The sequence below is a fragment of the Pinus tabuliformis genome, chromosome 9, assembly GCF_031772625.1.
Source record: "Pinus tabuliformis cultivar Carrire ecotype Pingquan chromosome 9, CPIR1, whole genome shotgun sequence".
NCBI classification, from domain to species: Eukaryota; Viridiplantae; Streptophyta; class Pinopsida; order Pinales; family Pinaceae; genus Pinus; species Pinus tabuliformis.
The window spans coordinates 1,369,435,362-1,369,450,965 of NC_142307.1; the positions used below are offsets into that span (position 1 = coordinate 1,369,435,362).

The 15,604-nt window shown below is 40.6% G+C and overlaps 1 protein-coding gene across 7 annotated transcripts in view; it reads left to right on the forward strand.

The window, feature by feature from the left end:
• The window catches only part of LOC149153590 (ribosome-recycling factor, chloroplastic-like), a 220,685-nt gene that overhangs the window by 59,504 nt on the left and 145,577 nt on the right, over positions 1-15,604 (forward strand). For 6 of the 7 annotated variants that reach the window (XM_089441035.1, XM_089441032.1, XM_089441034.1 and 3 more), the window contains exons 3-5: positions 2,773-2,929; positions 3,059-3,128; positions 3,292-3,387. In XM_089441035.1, coding sequence (XP_089297161.1) covers positions 2,773-2,929; positions 3,059-3,128; positions 3,292-3,387 — 323 coding nt within the window. Of the gene's footprint in view, positions 1-2,745; positions 2,930-3,058; positions 3,129-3,291; positions 3,388-15,604 lie in introns of all 7 variants that reach the window. The other variant, XM_089441030.1, reaches the window with a different exon arrangement.

The window sequence follows — 15,604 nt, forward strand, 5'->3', positions numbered from 1 at the left end:
ACAGGTTGAATAGGTTCATTGGGACCTTCATCTTCATGATTAGATTCTTCTTCTTCCCTGGTGACTTCTTCTTCAAACACTGGAAGTTAAGTTCTTCATCATCAATGTCCATAGGAAGTTCCTTAGATTTCTTTAATGCGATGTTTTCGTCAAATATAACATCTCGACTTACTTCTATATGGTGTCCTTCCTTTACGTAGATCCTATAGGCCTAGAGGAGTTACTGAAGCCAACAAATGTTCCTCTCATGCCTAAAGGGTCCAACTTCTTTTTTTTGTCCTTCGGTGTATGAATAGATACAAGACAACCAAAGATTCAGAGATGATCCATAGTTGGTTTCTTTTTAGTGAATATTTCTTCGAGAGTTTTGTTATCTAGTGACTTGTGTGGACTTCAATTTTGAATATATACAACTGTCTTAGTTGCTTCTCCCCACAAAAATTTCCGTAGATCTTGATCATGCAACATTGCTTTGACACTTTCTTCAATGGATCGGTTCTCTCTTTGCAACTCCATTTTGTTCTTAATTATATGGGGCTATAAGCACCATCTAAATCCCAAACTCCTTACAGAAGGCTACTTTCCTTGGATGTATACTCTCCTCCATTATCGGACCTTAGTATCTTGATTCTCCTTATTGTAAGGTTGTCTACTTCAACTTTGAATTCTTGAAATTTGGTAAATATTTCTTCCTTGGATTTCATTAAGTAAACCCAAGTTTTTTTTGAATGATCATCTATAATTGTGACATAATATAGGTGACCTCCAAGTGATTTTGGAGTCATAGGACCACAAACATTGGAATGAATAAGATCCAATATTTCTTTTGACCATGAAGCACTGCTTCCAAATGGTCTCTTGGTGTTCTTACCCATTGCACGTCCTTTGCATACTCTGTGATCTTCTTTCAATTCAGGGATTCCATCTACTATAGAACTTAGAGTTGGAAGGGTTTTGAAATCGAGATGTCCAAATCTTCTATGCCAAAGTTCACATGGGTTGATTTCAGTGTGAACTAAAGCTTGTGCAAGAGGAGATATCAACCTATAAAGTCTTCCTTCACGAATACCAATTACTCTAACATTCTCTATGCTTGAGTTCTTAATCCATACTATAACTTTTCCATCAATGAAAGCTACTCTATCACCCTTATCTTCTAGAATTGAAATAGAAAGTAAGTTCTTATGCAAACCTGGAACAAATATGATGTTGTTGAGATGAATGTTGCTTCCATTTTCCAGCTCTATAAAAGTTGATCCAATTCCTCTTATAGGATAGCTCTTATTATCTCCAAGTTCCACTGTGTAAGAAGATTTTCCCTTTGATAATGCCTTCAGTTGTTTGTGATGACCAGTCATGTGTCTAGATGCACCACTATCGATTACCCAAATGCTCTTGTCTTGGAATGTGCCAGTGAGTGCTGAGAAGATACCTTCATCCTTTGTCTTGATTACTTCCTTCTTTGTAGTAAATAGAAGATTCCATGCTTCCTTGATGCCTTTCTTGAAATGACTTGCTACCTTTGAACACTTCTTGAGGAACTTCTTCAATGTAGTGGAGATCTTCATAATGCCCTTAGCCAACCTTAGCTTTGATACCATGTTGAGAAATCTATAGGGCAATGATTAGAGTGATTTCTCTTTACTTGATAATTGCTTGTGATGTCTTTTTACTTATTAGCTTTGTTACTTATTATTATGTGTGTGTATCATCAAACAACTACCAAAACAAGAAGAACAAGAACACAAAATATAGGCTGCAAGCCAGGGCCAAAACCTCTCCACTTGAGAGGAAAACTTGCAAATCTCTTCTCTTCCTTATAGATTCTTCAATTGACGAATTCCAAGACCTTAAGACTGAACCCAATACCCTCCAAGACCAAGACCAACCTCTCTGGATGATGTGCTAACCTTGATCCAGTCAAACCCAGTCAAATCTCTTCTAGTAGCACTTCTTCGACCTCTAGTTGCAGAATTTCGGCCTCCACTGCAGATTTGAAATTTTCGGCCCCCCAACAGTTGCTGCTGCCACACATGTGAGCCTCGATTTGCCTTCTGAGCCTTCCTTTGACCTTCGCTTGCCTTTCTCTGACTTTTGGAGCTTGAGGATGACCCTTGGTGACCTTTGCTTGACCTTCTTGCCTTCTTTTCTCCAAGATCGAACTTGTAGATAGAAACCCTAGATCTGTTGTAGAAACCCTAGTCCTCCTTAGCACGTGTGAGAGAGAAATAGCCCAAACAAAAGTCTCCTTCATCCTCTTCCTTCTTCGCTGCCTTCTTCTTCCTCCTTCACTAGAATGAGTGATGGATGAATGTCTCTCAAGGAGGTCGAGTTTCCTCCTATATATAGGCTCTTCAAGGTGGACGTGGCTCTTTCTTTTAGGCCAACTTGCCAGCTGCCAGGCCGACTTGGTCTTGGAGGGTATTTTGACTCTTTAAATGACAAAAATAATTTTCTTTACAAGTTACAATGTGCCTGAAGGGGTCTTCAACTTATGAAGCCCATGCTCCAAAAACAATAATAATAATTTTCTTTCATTTTACAATTTACAAGAATCAAAAGCACATTTCATATTTATGAAGACTGAAACTAGTTACACATTTTTCAACATTTTCAATATGGTTAAGACTCGAGAGTTATATAGACTTTTAGCTTTGAGGTTGTTGGATAATCATTAATGTGTGTTCATTCTCCAAGAAATGTAATTTTTATATGCTTTTTCATGCCATGAAAGATTTTCCTCAGTAATTTGCAGCTTCTTTTCAAATGTAGCATATGAGAGAAAAGTGTTTAGGAGACGTCATTGTCTGCAAGCAAACATTTTTGGAGGAAGGAAGGTCCCACATGTCATAAGATCCCTGACATCCAGGGATAATTTCTTTGGAAAATCTCTGAGTGTCACATTTTCCCACAAAGAAAAGAATGTGAGGTATGGGTCTTTCTACAATTTTAATTCTGTGAAGGCTGTTTGTTTAATCCATGGGTAACATTTGCTCTTTCATGAGTTCAAGTATAGGAGGCTGCAATCACTGATCTAAGTAGAATTTATCTACTTCAGAGCAGGTGTTTGCAGATGTGCTACCATTGAAGAAATAGAAGCTGAAAAACAATTGATTGAAGAAGATGCTGTGAGTATTCCTAGATGGAATTTCACATGGATTCACAATTTATGAAGTGGTCAATTAAAAGTTTTCAGGTCAGATATAATAGTATGACTGATCGTATGTCATCCTAAACTTTAATGTCGGAATGAACTCTCTAATTAATTCTTGCAAATATGTTGGGATTCAGATTGAGAGGATGGAGAAAACTTTGGAGACGATGAAGACAAACTTTAATTCAATAAGGACAGGAAGAGCAAGTCCAGCATTGCTAGATCGTGTTGAGGTATGTTCTAAGACTTTTTCCAGTGATCCAATGTGACCAAAGTCAGACTATCACTCAAATGTCTTTTTCTGGTAAAAAATCTTTTCTGTATGAATCGTTCTGGTAATAGAAAAATAGTGTGCTGGAAATTTTTAGACCTGAAGAAATGAAAATCTGATTATACACATCTAAAAATTGGACCAATGCCACTTTCTGGTTTGTTAACAGTGTAGTCTAGCAATGTAGGTCCCACGAGAAGCTGTGTGTAAGCCACCTGCTGTCATGTACTTACTTGAGGATTTGTTAGTCATATTTATCTGTAATCGCATATCCCAGCTTAAATCATGAGAAAATATTGTTTTACAAATTACAATTAACTGAAGCATTGCAAAGGAATTCCTCTTCTTGCCTACATTATGAGTAGCAATACATTTTCAAGAGGTTGAAGAATTTGGAGTATGTTACTTGGAGCTCAAATAATATGTATATATTTCAGACCACTAGGATAAGTCTTTGCAAACGAAATGAAATGAACTGATATAAATTTCCACGAATGACCAAAGTAGGTTAATGACACTCTAAAGTACAAGTACTAATAGCAATGAAAGAGAAACAAAGAAAGATCAAAATAAAAAGTCTAATACAGTGTGAATCCAAATGGGTAAACCCTAGACCATGTAGTAAAGAGCAAGACAATCTCTATAAGGAGAAATATCTTTGTAGCAAAAGAACCCGATGTAAATGTATATCCTTGAAATGTGCATATAGACGGGGAATCCAAACGGGTAAACCCTTAGACCATGTAAGAAAGAGTAAGACAAACACTATAAGCAGAAACATCCTTGTTGCAAAAGAAGCTGATGTAATTGTGTATCCTTGAAATTTGAATCTATAATCTTCTAAATAGTACACATGTGAATAAACAAGATAATCAGAGTACATAGATGCTGTAGCTTTGTTGATGCCTAATGGTACGAACCCTCTTCCTCGACACATCAACGTTTATAATCTTGGATGAATTTTTCCATTTGGTTATTATCAAAACAAGATTGGCAGTTAAGGTGTGTTGACTAAGAGAATTTTGAAGCATATTTTGTTATTTGGTGGCTGTTAGTGTGGGTAAGAATGAAGGACTATTTGCCCAAATTTTTTGGGAGAGTTATGCAAGCACAAATCATATAAGGTCAGTTATTGCGTTTTGTATGGGGATTTATTTAGGGTATTAAATAAGGGATTTTGATTAAGTTAGGTATAAGTCTAGGTTGGCAGGATATTTGGGTTGGGGGATGGGGATGTGGATGCCAGTTTTTTAAAAACAAGGATTCCCAGGCTTACACTATATACATAGATTATATAAATTTTATAATATATATGAAAATTTGCTGAAATTTTAAAAAATTATAAACATGCAGTTTGCATAATGCCATAAATGATAATACCATGTTTAGTGAGTAACAAAAAAAATATGGAGATTGCTATTGAAGTTTTCAACAATCAACAAAAATACATTGATTATAAAAAAACTGAACATTCATTTTGAGGCTTCAAAGAATCATTTCTCTCATTGGCAAAGTGATTTAAGTAGTTTTGCTCTAAGTGGTTGGACTAATCATTGTGGAAATATGATTGTTGTCTTGCTGGTCACTCTTTTCATTTTTCATTTTGCATTACATCATTGGCATAATTTTGCATTGCATCATTGGCATAATTCGGCGTTTGTCTCCATTTGCATGCATATAAACATCTAAAGCAATTTTAAAGAAGTTGTGCCCTAAGGAAAGTAATCTCATTGCGGTCTAATTGAGGATCTTGTTGTAAGAAGCTTGAATGATTGCTAATGCTATAAAGTTCTTTTGATATTGCATACGTGTATCTTACCCTTTCTTTTGTTGTTTTTTGAGCATCTTGCTTATTGAAGAACATTGTGTCTAATTGCTAAAGTGATATAATATTGTTCTTGCTCTTTATTGTTATTGCTTAAATAACGTTGAGATTGCAAATTGATAAGATCACTTGATATATCTTTGGGCATTCCTCATTGTCTCATTTGGATTGATAAGTCACTGAGTAAATCTTGTGATTAGATAATCTATCGGAAGTTGCTAGTCTCATAGATTCATTGGATAAATTGGTTTTGAAGCACTTTAATTAGCAAATCAAGTGGTTCATTGGCACCTTTGCTTTAGTGAGATTTGTTCTTATAATTGCCCTTCAAGTACTTCTTTTATGCTCTTGTGTTGAACATCATTAATCTAACTTGAAGTATTTAAAAGTCATTCAGTTATATCACTTAAAGCTATCACTCATATCTTGCATATCATTCTAGGATTAGAAGTGCATCTTTAAAATAAACCTCCAAGCATAAGCTTGGTTGTAAGAAGATAAGAAACTTTTTTCGCCCAACTTGTGAATTTTAGACCCTTATTTGTGGTTAACACGGTGACCTTGTAGTTCTCTTGTGGGCAATCACTTGTAGGAACGAAGGCACTCGGGTGGTTAGAATTCCATAGGAGGTATCGTTAATGAGGCCATAGCCTCCTTCCTGTGGACTTCTCTCTACAACCTGTTGCACTCATATTTGTCAAAATTCCAAGGAAGCGGAAGTACAATTTTTTTCAACAGGATTAGCTCCTCTATCCACTGCTATGTTATTTGGGAGCGGGAGCAGAAGCGGGGAGCGGGAGCAGAAACGGGAGCGGGAGTGACCATTTTCAGAAGCTCTTGGTTTGGGAGCGAATCCCAGAGCGATTTTTTAAAAATATATATATATATATATATATATATATATATATATTTTTTTTTTTAATTTTTTAATTTTTGATACATATATGTCAACAAAAACATGTAGAATGATGAATTAGACATAAAAAACATAAAAAAACATAGATTGATCATTGAACCATATCACATCAATGATCAATCATCTAGAAATTATAATCTTCATCAACCATGTCCACAAGTTAGTAAAATATATATTACAACTGCAACATATTGAGTCTCGTGAATCATGATTCATCAAATTCAATCTTAAAGTTTCAACTTCAAGCTTTCAAAAATGAAAATTCAATATATAACATTTATCATCATTGATCACCAAAGTTGTACTTGCAAGCTAAGTTTAACCATTACAAGAAGTAATATCTTAGATATTTCTAAGTCCTAACTTCTAACTGTTAACATGAAATGAAATGTTATAAAATGAAACATGAATAATGAAATGAAATGAAACAACTTTAGTCTTTCACGAAGCATCATATTCGTAATTCACAATCATTACCAATGAGTTATAATTGCCAACTTCAAACTTCAAATTTTCATTGTCACAGTCATATATTGTTTACAAAAAATATCATTATGATATGAAAGAGTCAAGAGTCAAGAGTCAAGGACTCAAAACTCAACAGTTATGAAAACTAAAGTCTAATAGAAACTAGAAAAGACAAGTAAACTATAAATCTACATGTGGCCCTTGCCACGAGAGTCTCCAGGAGTATAAGCAGGTCGTGGTGGTCTTCTAGGAGTCTCTCGCACAGACCGATGACCAGAACTAGAAGGCACATGCCCTCCACGTGAGGGTGTAGATGGAGGTGGCGACAACAAAGGAACAAGACTCGGACCTCGAGCACTGCTACTGGATGGTGGAGGTGGAGGTGGCATGGCTGCTGCAGCTGCTTCATCTTCATCCCTTATAAGTTCCTCTTCCAGTTCTTCAAGATGTACAATGCCATCCTCCAAATTGTCATCCTCTGGGTGATTGTCCCAAATTTTATATGTGGGATCTGCATAAGCCCGATCACAGTAATGATTCAACAACCTCAAGTTGTAGTGCACAAAAACCAAGCTTTCTGCTCGGTTTTCATTGAGTCTGTTTCTTTTCACATTATGTATGTAGTTGTAGGTGCTCCAACACCTCTCTGCAGAAGAAGTATTTACAACCTGTGAAAGAACTTTTTTTGCCAATTTTGGCAAAAGTCCCCGATCGCCATATGTTTCCCACCATGTGAGAGAATCAAATCTATCTCTGTCGTCCATTGCATGGAAGTTACCGAACAAACTAGTGCCACTGAAGTATTTGCCTATTTCAAGGCGCACAACTGCACATTCCTCCCTGTCAGGTATCAACTTTTCTAATGCTTGCAAATATCCACTAGTTACCTCTGGATCTAAATGGGGTTTGCTCCTAATCCCACCCCTTGGTGCAGGTTGGCCCAACCAAGATGTAGAGTAGTATTTTGGCGTAAGGATATACGCCAAGCAATGCAGTGGAAGATTAAGTCTATTCCACCGTTCACACACACAATCATGAATCAGTTTGTACAAGTTGGGATCTCTGTTATGAATAATATCTTTTATTTGCCCAAACATGGTATCCATTTGCTCATACACCTCGCCAATCACTGATTTGTCTGTATCTGCAAACCGAATCATGTGATAAATGGGCTTGGTGAAATCCCATACATGCCTCACACTTGTCCAAAACTGACCATCAAGAGCGGCCTCCTCCACCAGTTCAAAACCTCGCCTGTCAGCTGCATTTGTAGCCCTTTCCTTTAATACCTGCCAATGTGGACTTGATACCATGCTAGCCAATGAATCTCTAACCTTCAAAAGGCGCCTAAAGGTGAGGTAATAGCTACCAAATCTGGTCTTTTGCAATCTTAAACAACTCCAATCTCGAGTGACTGCGGAATAGGCCATGGGTATTGCTATGATTTGACAATAAATTTTATCATTTGTTTGCCTTTCTTGTACAAATCACCAATCCATTTGTATTGTGCATTTTTGTTCTTGACAATATCATGCATCAGAAGGTTCAATGTGTGAACCAAACATCTAGACCAAAATATGTTGGGGTATTTATCCTCAATAATTGCTCCCGCTGCCTTACAATTAGTAGCATTATCAGTGATGACTTGGATGACATTGTATGGCCCAATACGGTCAATTGTTTCAAGTAATGCTTCTGCAATGTTGATGGCGGTCTTGAACTTGTCTAGGTAATCATGTGCAGTTAGAAAGATGGCACCACTAACAGACACAACAAGAACACTTATCAATGGCTTGCTTTTTACATTTGTCCATCCATCAGATACAATGGACACCCCATGGTCAGTCCAAGAACTTGTCATTCTATTCAAAGAATGTGATATTTTTGCTTTTTCATGATCAAGTCCAACGGTTCTTGCCTTGTCATACCCAGGGCTCTTGTATCCTTTAGGCGCATCATTTATGGCAGAAACCATTTTGTGCCAATAAGGTGAGCGAAGAACATTGAATGGTATCCCACATGCATAGAGAAACTTGTAAACCTTTGAATCGACATCATTCCTACACCCCTCATCAAGGAAATTTGATATGGTTCTACGCCTTAAAGATGATGACCCTGTGCCTCCATATCCACTGCCTTGGGAGGATGCTGAAGTTCTTTGTGCTTGTGGTTGTGAACTTGGTTCAAAGAAACCACTTGATTTTTTTGATTTGTATTGGGCTTCCTCCTCTTCCCTTATGTATTTGGCTCTATCCGCTGCTGACACCGCTGGACAAGTTTTGATTCCTATTTGTTTGTCTCCATCCCATGGCCTTTTCCCGCAAAGGTGTTTTCTGGCACGGGTGTATGAACCTGTGTAATCATTGTTGCAATGGGGGCAATGAAATTTAGTGGTTCCACCCCCTCTCCCTGTTTCAGCCCTGTTAACATATTTCCACAATGGGGTTTGGTCTTGTTTAGTTTTTTGAGAGTCATGTTCACCCTCCTCCAGCTCCTCCTCACCGGGGTTTTCATCAATTCGACTTTCTCCAGCTTCTTCATCCCCCTCTTCATTTTGGCCCCTCCGTTTCCTACTCTCCAGCACCATAATAACCATAAAAGGGACCAAGAAGAGGAAAATGCCAAGAAATATAGCCAGGTCCATGGTGTTTGATATTTGTAGGCTTTTGAATCTGCAAATTAATTTAATTTATTTAGATTAATTAATTTAATTTAGATTCATGATTTTTAAACTAAATAAAATTAATAAACTAAATAAACTAGATTAAACTAACTAAATTACTACCTAACTAAATTAAACTAACTAAACTAACTAAATTACTAAGTTACTTACCTCTTTGCAGGCTTGCTCCTTGCTCCTCGGCGCTTGCTCCTCGCTCTCGCTCTTTTGCTCTTGCTCTCCAGCTCTAACTCAACTCATTCAAGTGATAATGAAATATTTTTAGCCCCATTGGGCTTTTAAAACAATTTATTTATTTATTATTATTATTATTATTTTTTTATTTTTCAGGTTTGCGGATTTTTTTATTTTTTATTTATTTTTTTCGCCGGATCGCTCTCGGCGCCGCTCGATTCGCTCCCGAAGCGAAAATTTATAGTTCGGGAGCGATCGGGGGCTGTAATTTTCGCTCCGGGAGCGACGCTCCCGACAACGCTTCCTAAATTGGCAGGGAGCGATTTTTTTTTTTTCGGGAGCGCGTTCGAAGGGGGGGGGGCTCCCCCGCAACATAGATCCACTGTCTTATGTGTCATTATAACCCATTCTGCAAGCTATGTAATGTAAATGATCCTAGTAAGACCTTGAGTGTATGGAACAATCCAATGTTTTTAAATCCGGAACCGGTGATCGGACCGGTCCACCTAATGAACGGTTTACCGACCGGAACTGGTTTGGTCTAAATGAACCAGTTTTAGAAAATACATTTAATAATTAATTTTTAATGAAACAAAACTATTTTTAAGATTTAAAACCATGATTCCAAGCCAATAGAGACAAAATATGCAAAGTTTGCTCATTTATATACCATGTAAAGGTGAATATATCGAAATGGCACCGAGTGCAATACATATCATCGACAAAAGAGAAAAATACATAAGCAATGAGGCTCTAAATGGCCTATAAAGTCCAAAAACAATGCTGCAAGCTATGAGGCCATTGGCCTACTACAAGTCTACAGTGTACACATGATCAATCATCAAGTTCATCACCACTACTAGCCACAGGATCATCATCAGGAGCTACATAGACATCATCTGGTTCAGAGTTTGAAGATGCCTAGGCCTGATCTGCAACCTCAGTAGCAATGCCACCAATAACAATAGAAGTGGACCTAATGGAAGCACGAGTTTGTCGACCTGCACGACTAGTGCCTTCCATTGGTTCTTTGCCTTTCCTTGATGCCGCTACTGATCCTGGTTCTGATGCCGCCACAAAATCTGCTTCATCCCCCGCTAAAGCCATGTCGATATCAAAATCAGCCTCAAACACAAGATCTTCAGTCTCCTCCACCCATTCTGATGTTGGATCAATATCGTCCAACACAATGGGATCTAGATCAGGTGCTTTGTTCATCATTTGGTTCCTCCTTAGTCGAAGGTTGTATTGCATGAAAACAAGATCATTTAATCGTTTTTGTTCCTTAAAGGCTTGGAGAGGGTGTTTTTGGAGGGAAAGCACCCTTAATTTCCCTCTAAAACCCCTAAACTACCTTGGAAAAGCCACACTGTGGGTCCTCGGTGGGCATGGCAGGTAACCGGCCGGTTTAGGACAAAATCGGCCGGTTAGGACCGGTTAGGGTCAAATTCTCGCCACAACGCCTCCTTAACCGGGTTTTTCAGCCGGTTCCAATCGATGGCCTTGCTGAGTGGCCGGTTAGACCGGTAACCAGTTAGGTAGGCCGGTTTTAAAAACTATGGAACAATCTAAGTAAGCCTATTATTTTGGCGAAAAGTTTTATCCTAGGAGGTTTTTCGTCTCATTGACTCATGTGTGTTTCTAAACATAGATGGTTGGCAGAATTTTTCCCTCCAGCCTCAAACCAAAGCTAGGGTGGAATTCTTCGTCAAAGTCTTAGGTGAGTCCTAGTGTTCTAGTAGAGTCTTATGTCAAAGTGATTTTGGGATAATTTAAGCTAGTTGGCTAAATTATTTTATTGCAAATCACTTGGTCTACTAGATCATGTTGTGTTGCAGAATTGGGTATATGTCTTGAAGGTCTAAGCCAAATGTGTATTCCTCCTTTGAGGGTGGTAAATGTAAAATCTTATGTATTAGAGGGTTGGAAAAATATTTTTTTTTTCCTCGGTAACAAAACTATTCTATTAAATATTTACAGAGTACAAAATACATCAGGTTAGACCCGTTTGCTCTTGCCCAGACATAGACAAAACTGAGACAAAACTAAGACTGTCCATAGACACACAAGCCCGCGCAGGGGATACAGAAAGAACTAACACCATTGACACAAAAAGGACTGTTCAGGTCGTCCCGCGCAGGGGAGACACAAAAACCTATCAGCTTTGATATTCTGAAACAAAAACCATAGACTGACACAACAACAAACCAGGAGACGGCAGCGTGCTTGCGCCCAGGTGGAGCAGGGGCGCCGGCGAGATTATTCGCTCGGCTCATCCATTTTCTCCTCCACAATTGGGTACCAGCCGTAGTAATCCTGCTCAGCATGGGTAGGCGAGGTCGCTTCCACTTCCCCCGCGGTGGCTGTTGGAGCATTCTGGGATTGCTTGGAAGTATCTTCAATGATGGCCCGGCTCTTGTCATCCTGCTCCATCTCAGCAGTCAGAACTTGCTCTGCATCCTTCTGGTGGTCCTGCGTCCCCTGCTCCTGAGCATCCATGGGGTCATCCACCTCCGGAGGGCTCTCGATGAACAGAATGGAGACATGAGCACTAATTCTCGGATTTGCCGTGGAGCTGGTGAAGTTGAAAATCGTGGAGCCGAAGGCTGGCAAGGAGGCCGAGCTGGAAGCCTCTGCATCCAGATGATGGCCGGAGAGCAGGGGAGCGGCTCCAATGGAGCTTACCAGATTACAGTGGCAGCAGTGCCTCATTACATTTCTCACAGGTCTGCTCGAGCCCCCGCCTCTGGAGGAACCACGATGGCTCAGCAACCTTCGTCTGGGTCTCATCATGGTGATTTGAGCCTCCCTGCCAACTGCCAGATGAGCCAAACCGTCGCAAACCAGAACCAGCACTGTAATATACTCCACCCCCTGAGAGGGGGCCGTTTCAACACCAGAGAGGCCAGCCAAGTGCTGCATAACCATAATTCCTTGCTCCCAGCCGGATATAAGCTCGCCATTGTCACCAACCCGCCTCGAAATCCCATCCGCCATAACTGCATCAGTGCTCTGGGCATTCATATCTGCAATCCCCCGTCCCTTCAATTTAAACCAGGAATGTGCCGTCCCCCGTCCTCTCGCATGGAAGGCCACGTGATGCCCATGGAGCGGCATGTGGCTGGCTTCCATCTCCCGTCCCATCGCGTTAACCACCCGCATCCGGGGGCGTTTCCTCCATTTGGACCAGTCGCGAACATTCTTGGGCTTCCTCATTTGATAATATGTCCTTCAGCTGTCCAGTAAGTAGAGAGTGATTAGTTCCCACTCCAACATTGGCCATGTAGTCCGCTATCTTATTGCCCTCCCTCTTTGTGTGAATGAAGGTGATAGCTCTGTTGCTTTGAAGCTTCTGTTCTATAGCTTCCAGACGCGCGTCCAGCCTCCAGCTGGTTGCTACTTTTTTGGCTTGAGATCCGTTTAGGATTTTTTTTGCCATATTGATGAGGATTTGGGAGTCTCCTTCAACCTCCAGAGGATAGAGGTTTAACTCGCTAGCGAGCTGAATACCCTGCCACAATCCTTCCAATTCTGCTGAGTTGTTGGTGTCCCAGCCAATGCTTCCATAAAAGAGAGTTATGGGAGTTCCTTCATGATTTCTTATTACTCCCCCAAATGCTGCTAATCCAGGATTTCCTTTTGAGGCACCATCAAAGTTAAGTTTGAAAGTGTGCTTTGGCGGAGGCTTCCATTCAGCTTGTTCGTCCTTGCCGTTCATAGGGGAGTTCTGCTGGTTCGTGCCATTGATGCCTCTGATCTGCCAATTCTCCATGATGGCTTTCTCATTGTCTAGGGTAGGCCAATCCTCCTTCTTCCATGATCTTGTCATCAGAGTTTCTTGGATGTTTTTGCAGAGCATATGCCAGATTGTGTCCATGGAGGAGCGTTGATTTTTGAAGATGCGTTTGTTTCGCTCCTTCCAGATACTCCATAAGATTAGCCCAGGAATCAATCGCCAAAGATGATTGAGGATGTTACTCTTATACGGGTCCTTTTGCCATTGACGTATGGAGTTCGTGATTTCTACTTCAAGTCTGCATCTTTTTTGGCAGCGAAAGCTTGCTTTCTCCCATAGTTGGTTGGCTAGAGGACACGAGTCCAACAAGTGTTGGAGCGTTTTCTCATGGGCGCAGCAGTTAACGCATATGGAGGGTCCATGGAAATTTCTTCTACGAAGCTTGTCCCAAGTTAGGATTCTCTGATGCCCTACCAACCAGAGAAAGTGACATATCTTTGGCCACGAGCCTGAGTTCCAAATTTGGCCCCAGATTGGGTCTTGAGGAACAGCATCATTGCACATAATTTTATAAGCTTCAGATGTGGTGAACGCTCCCTTAGGTAGATATCCCCATCTTATGATATCCTCCCTTTCGTCGTATATGATTTTTCTTTTGCTGAGCTCAATTTCCAGAGCTGTGGATGACTGGCGATTTACATTAGAGAGGATTTGATTGCCTGGTTTCCAGATTCTGAATCCTTTCTCCAAGTCCTGGGTCCAAAAGTGCCTGATCTTGGTAGTCTGTGTTTCCTCCTCCATATGTTGCAAAGGCTGGTTCAGGACATTGCTGAGGGTGGGCATTTGATTCCATGCATCCGTCCAGAATCTAGCATTCTTGCCATTTCTCACCTCCCAGAAGCTGTGCTTCTGGATCATTTTATAATGTTCCTTGGCTGCATTCCAAATTAATGAGCCCTTGTTACTGGGTTCCATCCTGATAAGCTCTTCCTGGGGTCGCTGGTTTGCATATTTTGCTGACCATAGAGTGACCCACGGCTTTCCTGCATTGGTGAGCCATTGCCACCAGATCTTGGCTCCCATGATGGCATTGCTGTGCTCCGGATCTCTTAATCCAATTCCTCCTTTTGCCTTTGGCTTGCAAACGGAGCTCCATTTTACCAGTGCCCACTTGCGATTGGTAGCGTTGCTCCCCCATAGGAAATTTCTCTGAATTTTCCTTAATCTTTTTAGGACCCATTTAGGTGCTGCCAAGATGGAGAAAAGGTACAACGACATAGCTTGAAGGACAACTTTGATGAGAACCGCCCGACTGACAAGGTTAAGGGTTCTGTGAGTCCATTGATTGAGCCTAGATTCAAGCTTTTCAATTAGATTTCGCCAAGAGGAGTGAGTGATGGCTGAGGTAGTGAGGGGAGCTCCAAGGTACTTTGAAGGGAGAGAGGCCCCATGGAATCCCAGGATACGGACTATGGCAGACTTGACTACTGGGGGAGTATTAAAAAAGAAAATTTGCGATTTGGAGCAATTAATATTGGTCCCAGAGGCTTCTGAGAAGTCAGAAAGGATAGCTTTGAAAACTGATGCTTCTTGAGCAGAAGGGTATCCATACAGCATCGTGTCATCAACAAATTGCTGATGGGAGGTAGCGGGCAGGTGATGAATGGAGATACCTTTAAGCTGGTGCATGTGGAGGCTATTCTTAATGTGACGCCCCAGTCCTTCAGCCATCAAAACAAAGAGGAAGGGGGAGAGGGGGTCACCTTGCCTAATACCACGGGAGGGATAGAAAGGGCGAGAGGGGATCCCATTAATTAGGATGGAGAAGCTAGAGGAGGAGATAAGGCTCATAACCCAGCGAACCCAGGTGGGGCTGAAACCAAAAGCTGTTAACACTTGCTGAATATAATTCCAACTGAGTTTGTCAAAGGCCTTGGAAAGATCCAGTTTAAGGAGCATACCTGCGTGCTTGGAGTGCTTGAGAGAATGAGCAATCTCATGAGTGTGGATGATTCCGTCTAGAATCTGTCGGCCTTCCACGTACCCGGATTGTTCTGGCGAGATGAGCATTGGCAGGAGGGGCTTTAGCCTGTTCGCAATGACTTTCGATATGACCTTGTATATGATATTGCAAAGAGCTATGGGCCGAAATTTGTCCGGTTTGAGCGCATCCTCTTCTTTTGGAATTAGGGCAATGAAGGTGGTATTGAGCGAGGGAAGTAACCAATGAGCAACTCTCGACTCCTCCCCCATTTCCCAGACTTCCATCTTAATCAAATCCCAGAACCTGTGAAAGAAAGAAGTGGTAAACCCATCCGGGCCGGGAGCTTTTCCATCTTTGAACTGAGTCATTGCATTGTCTACTTCCTGCATTTGAATT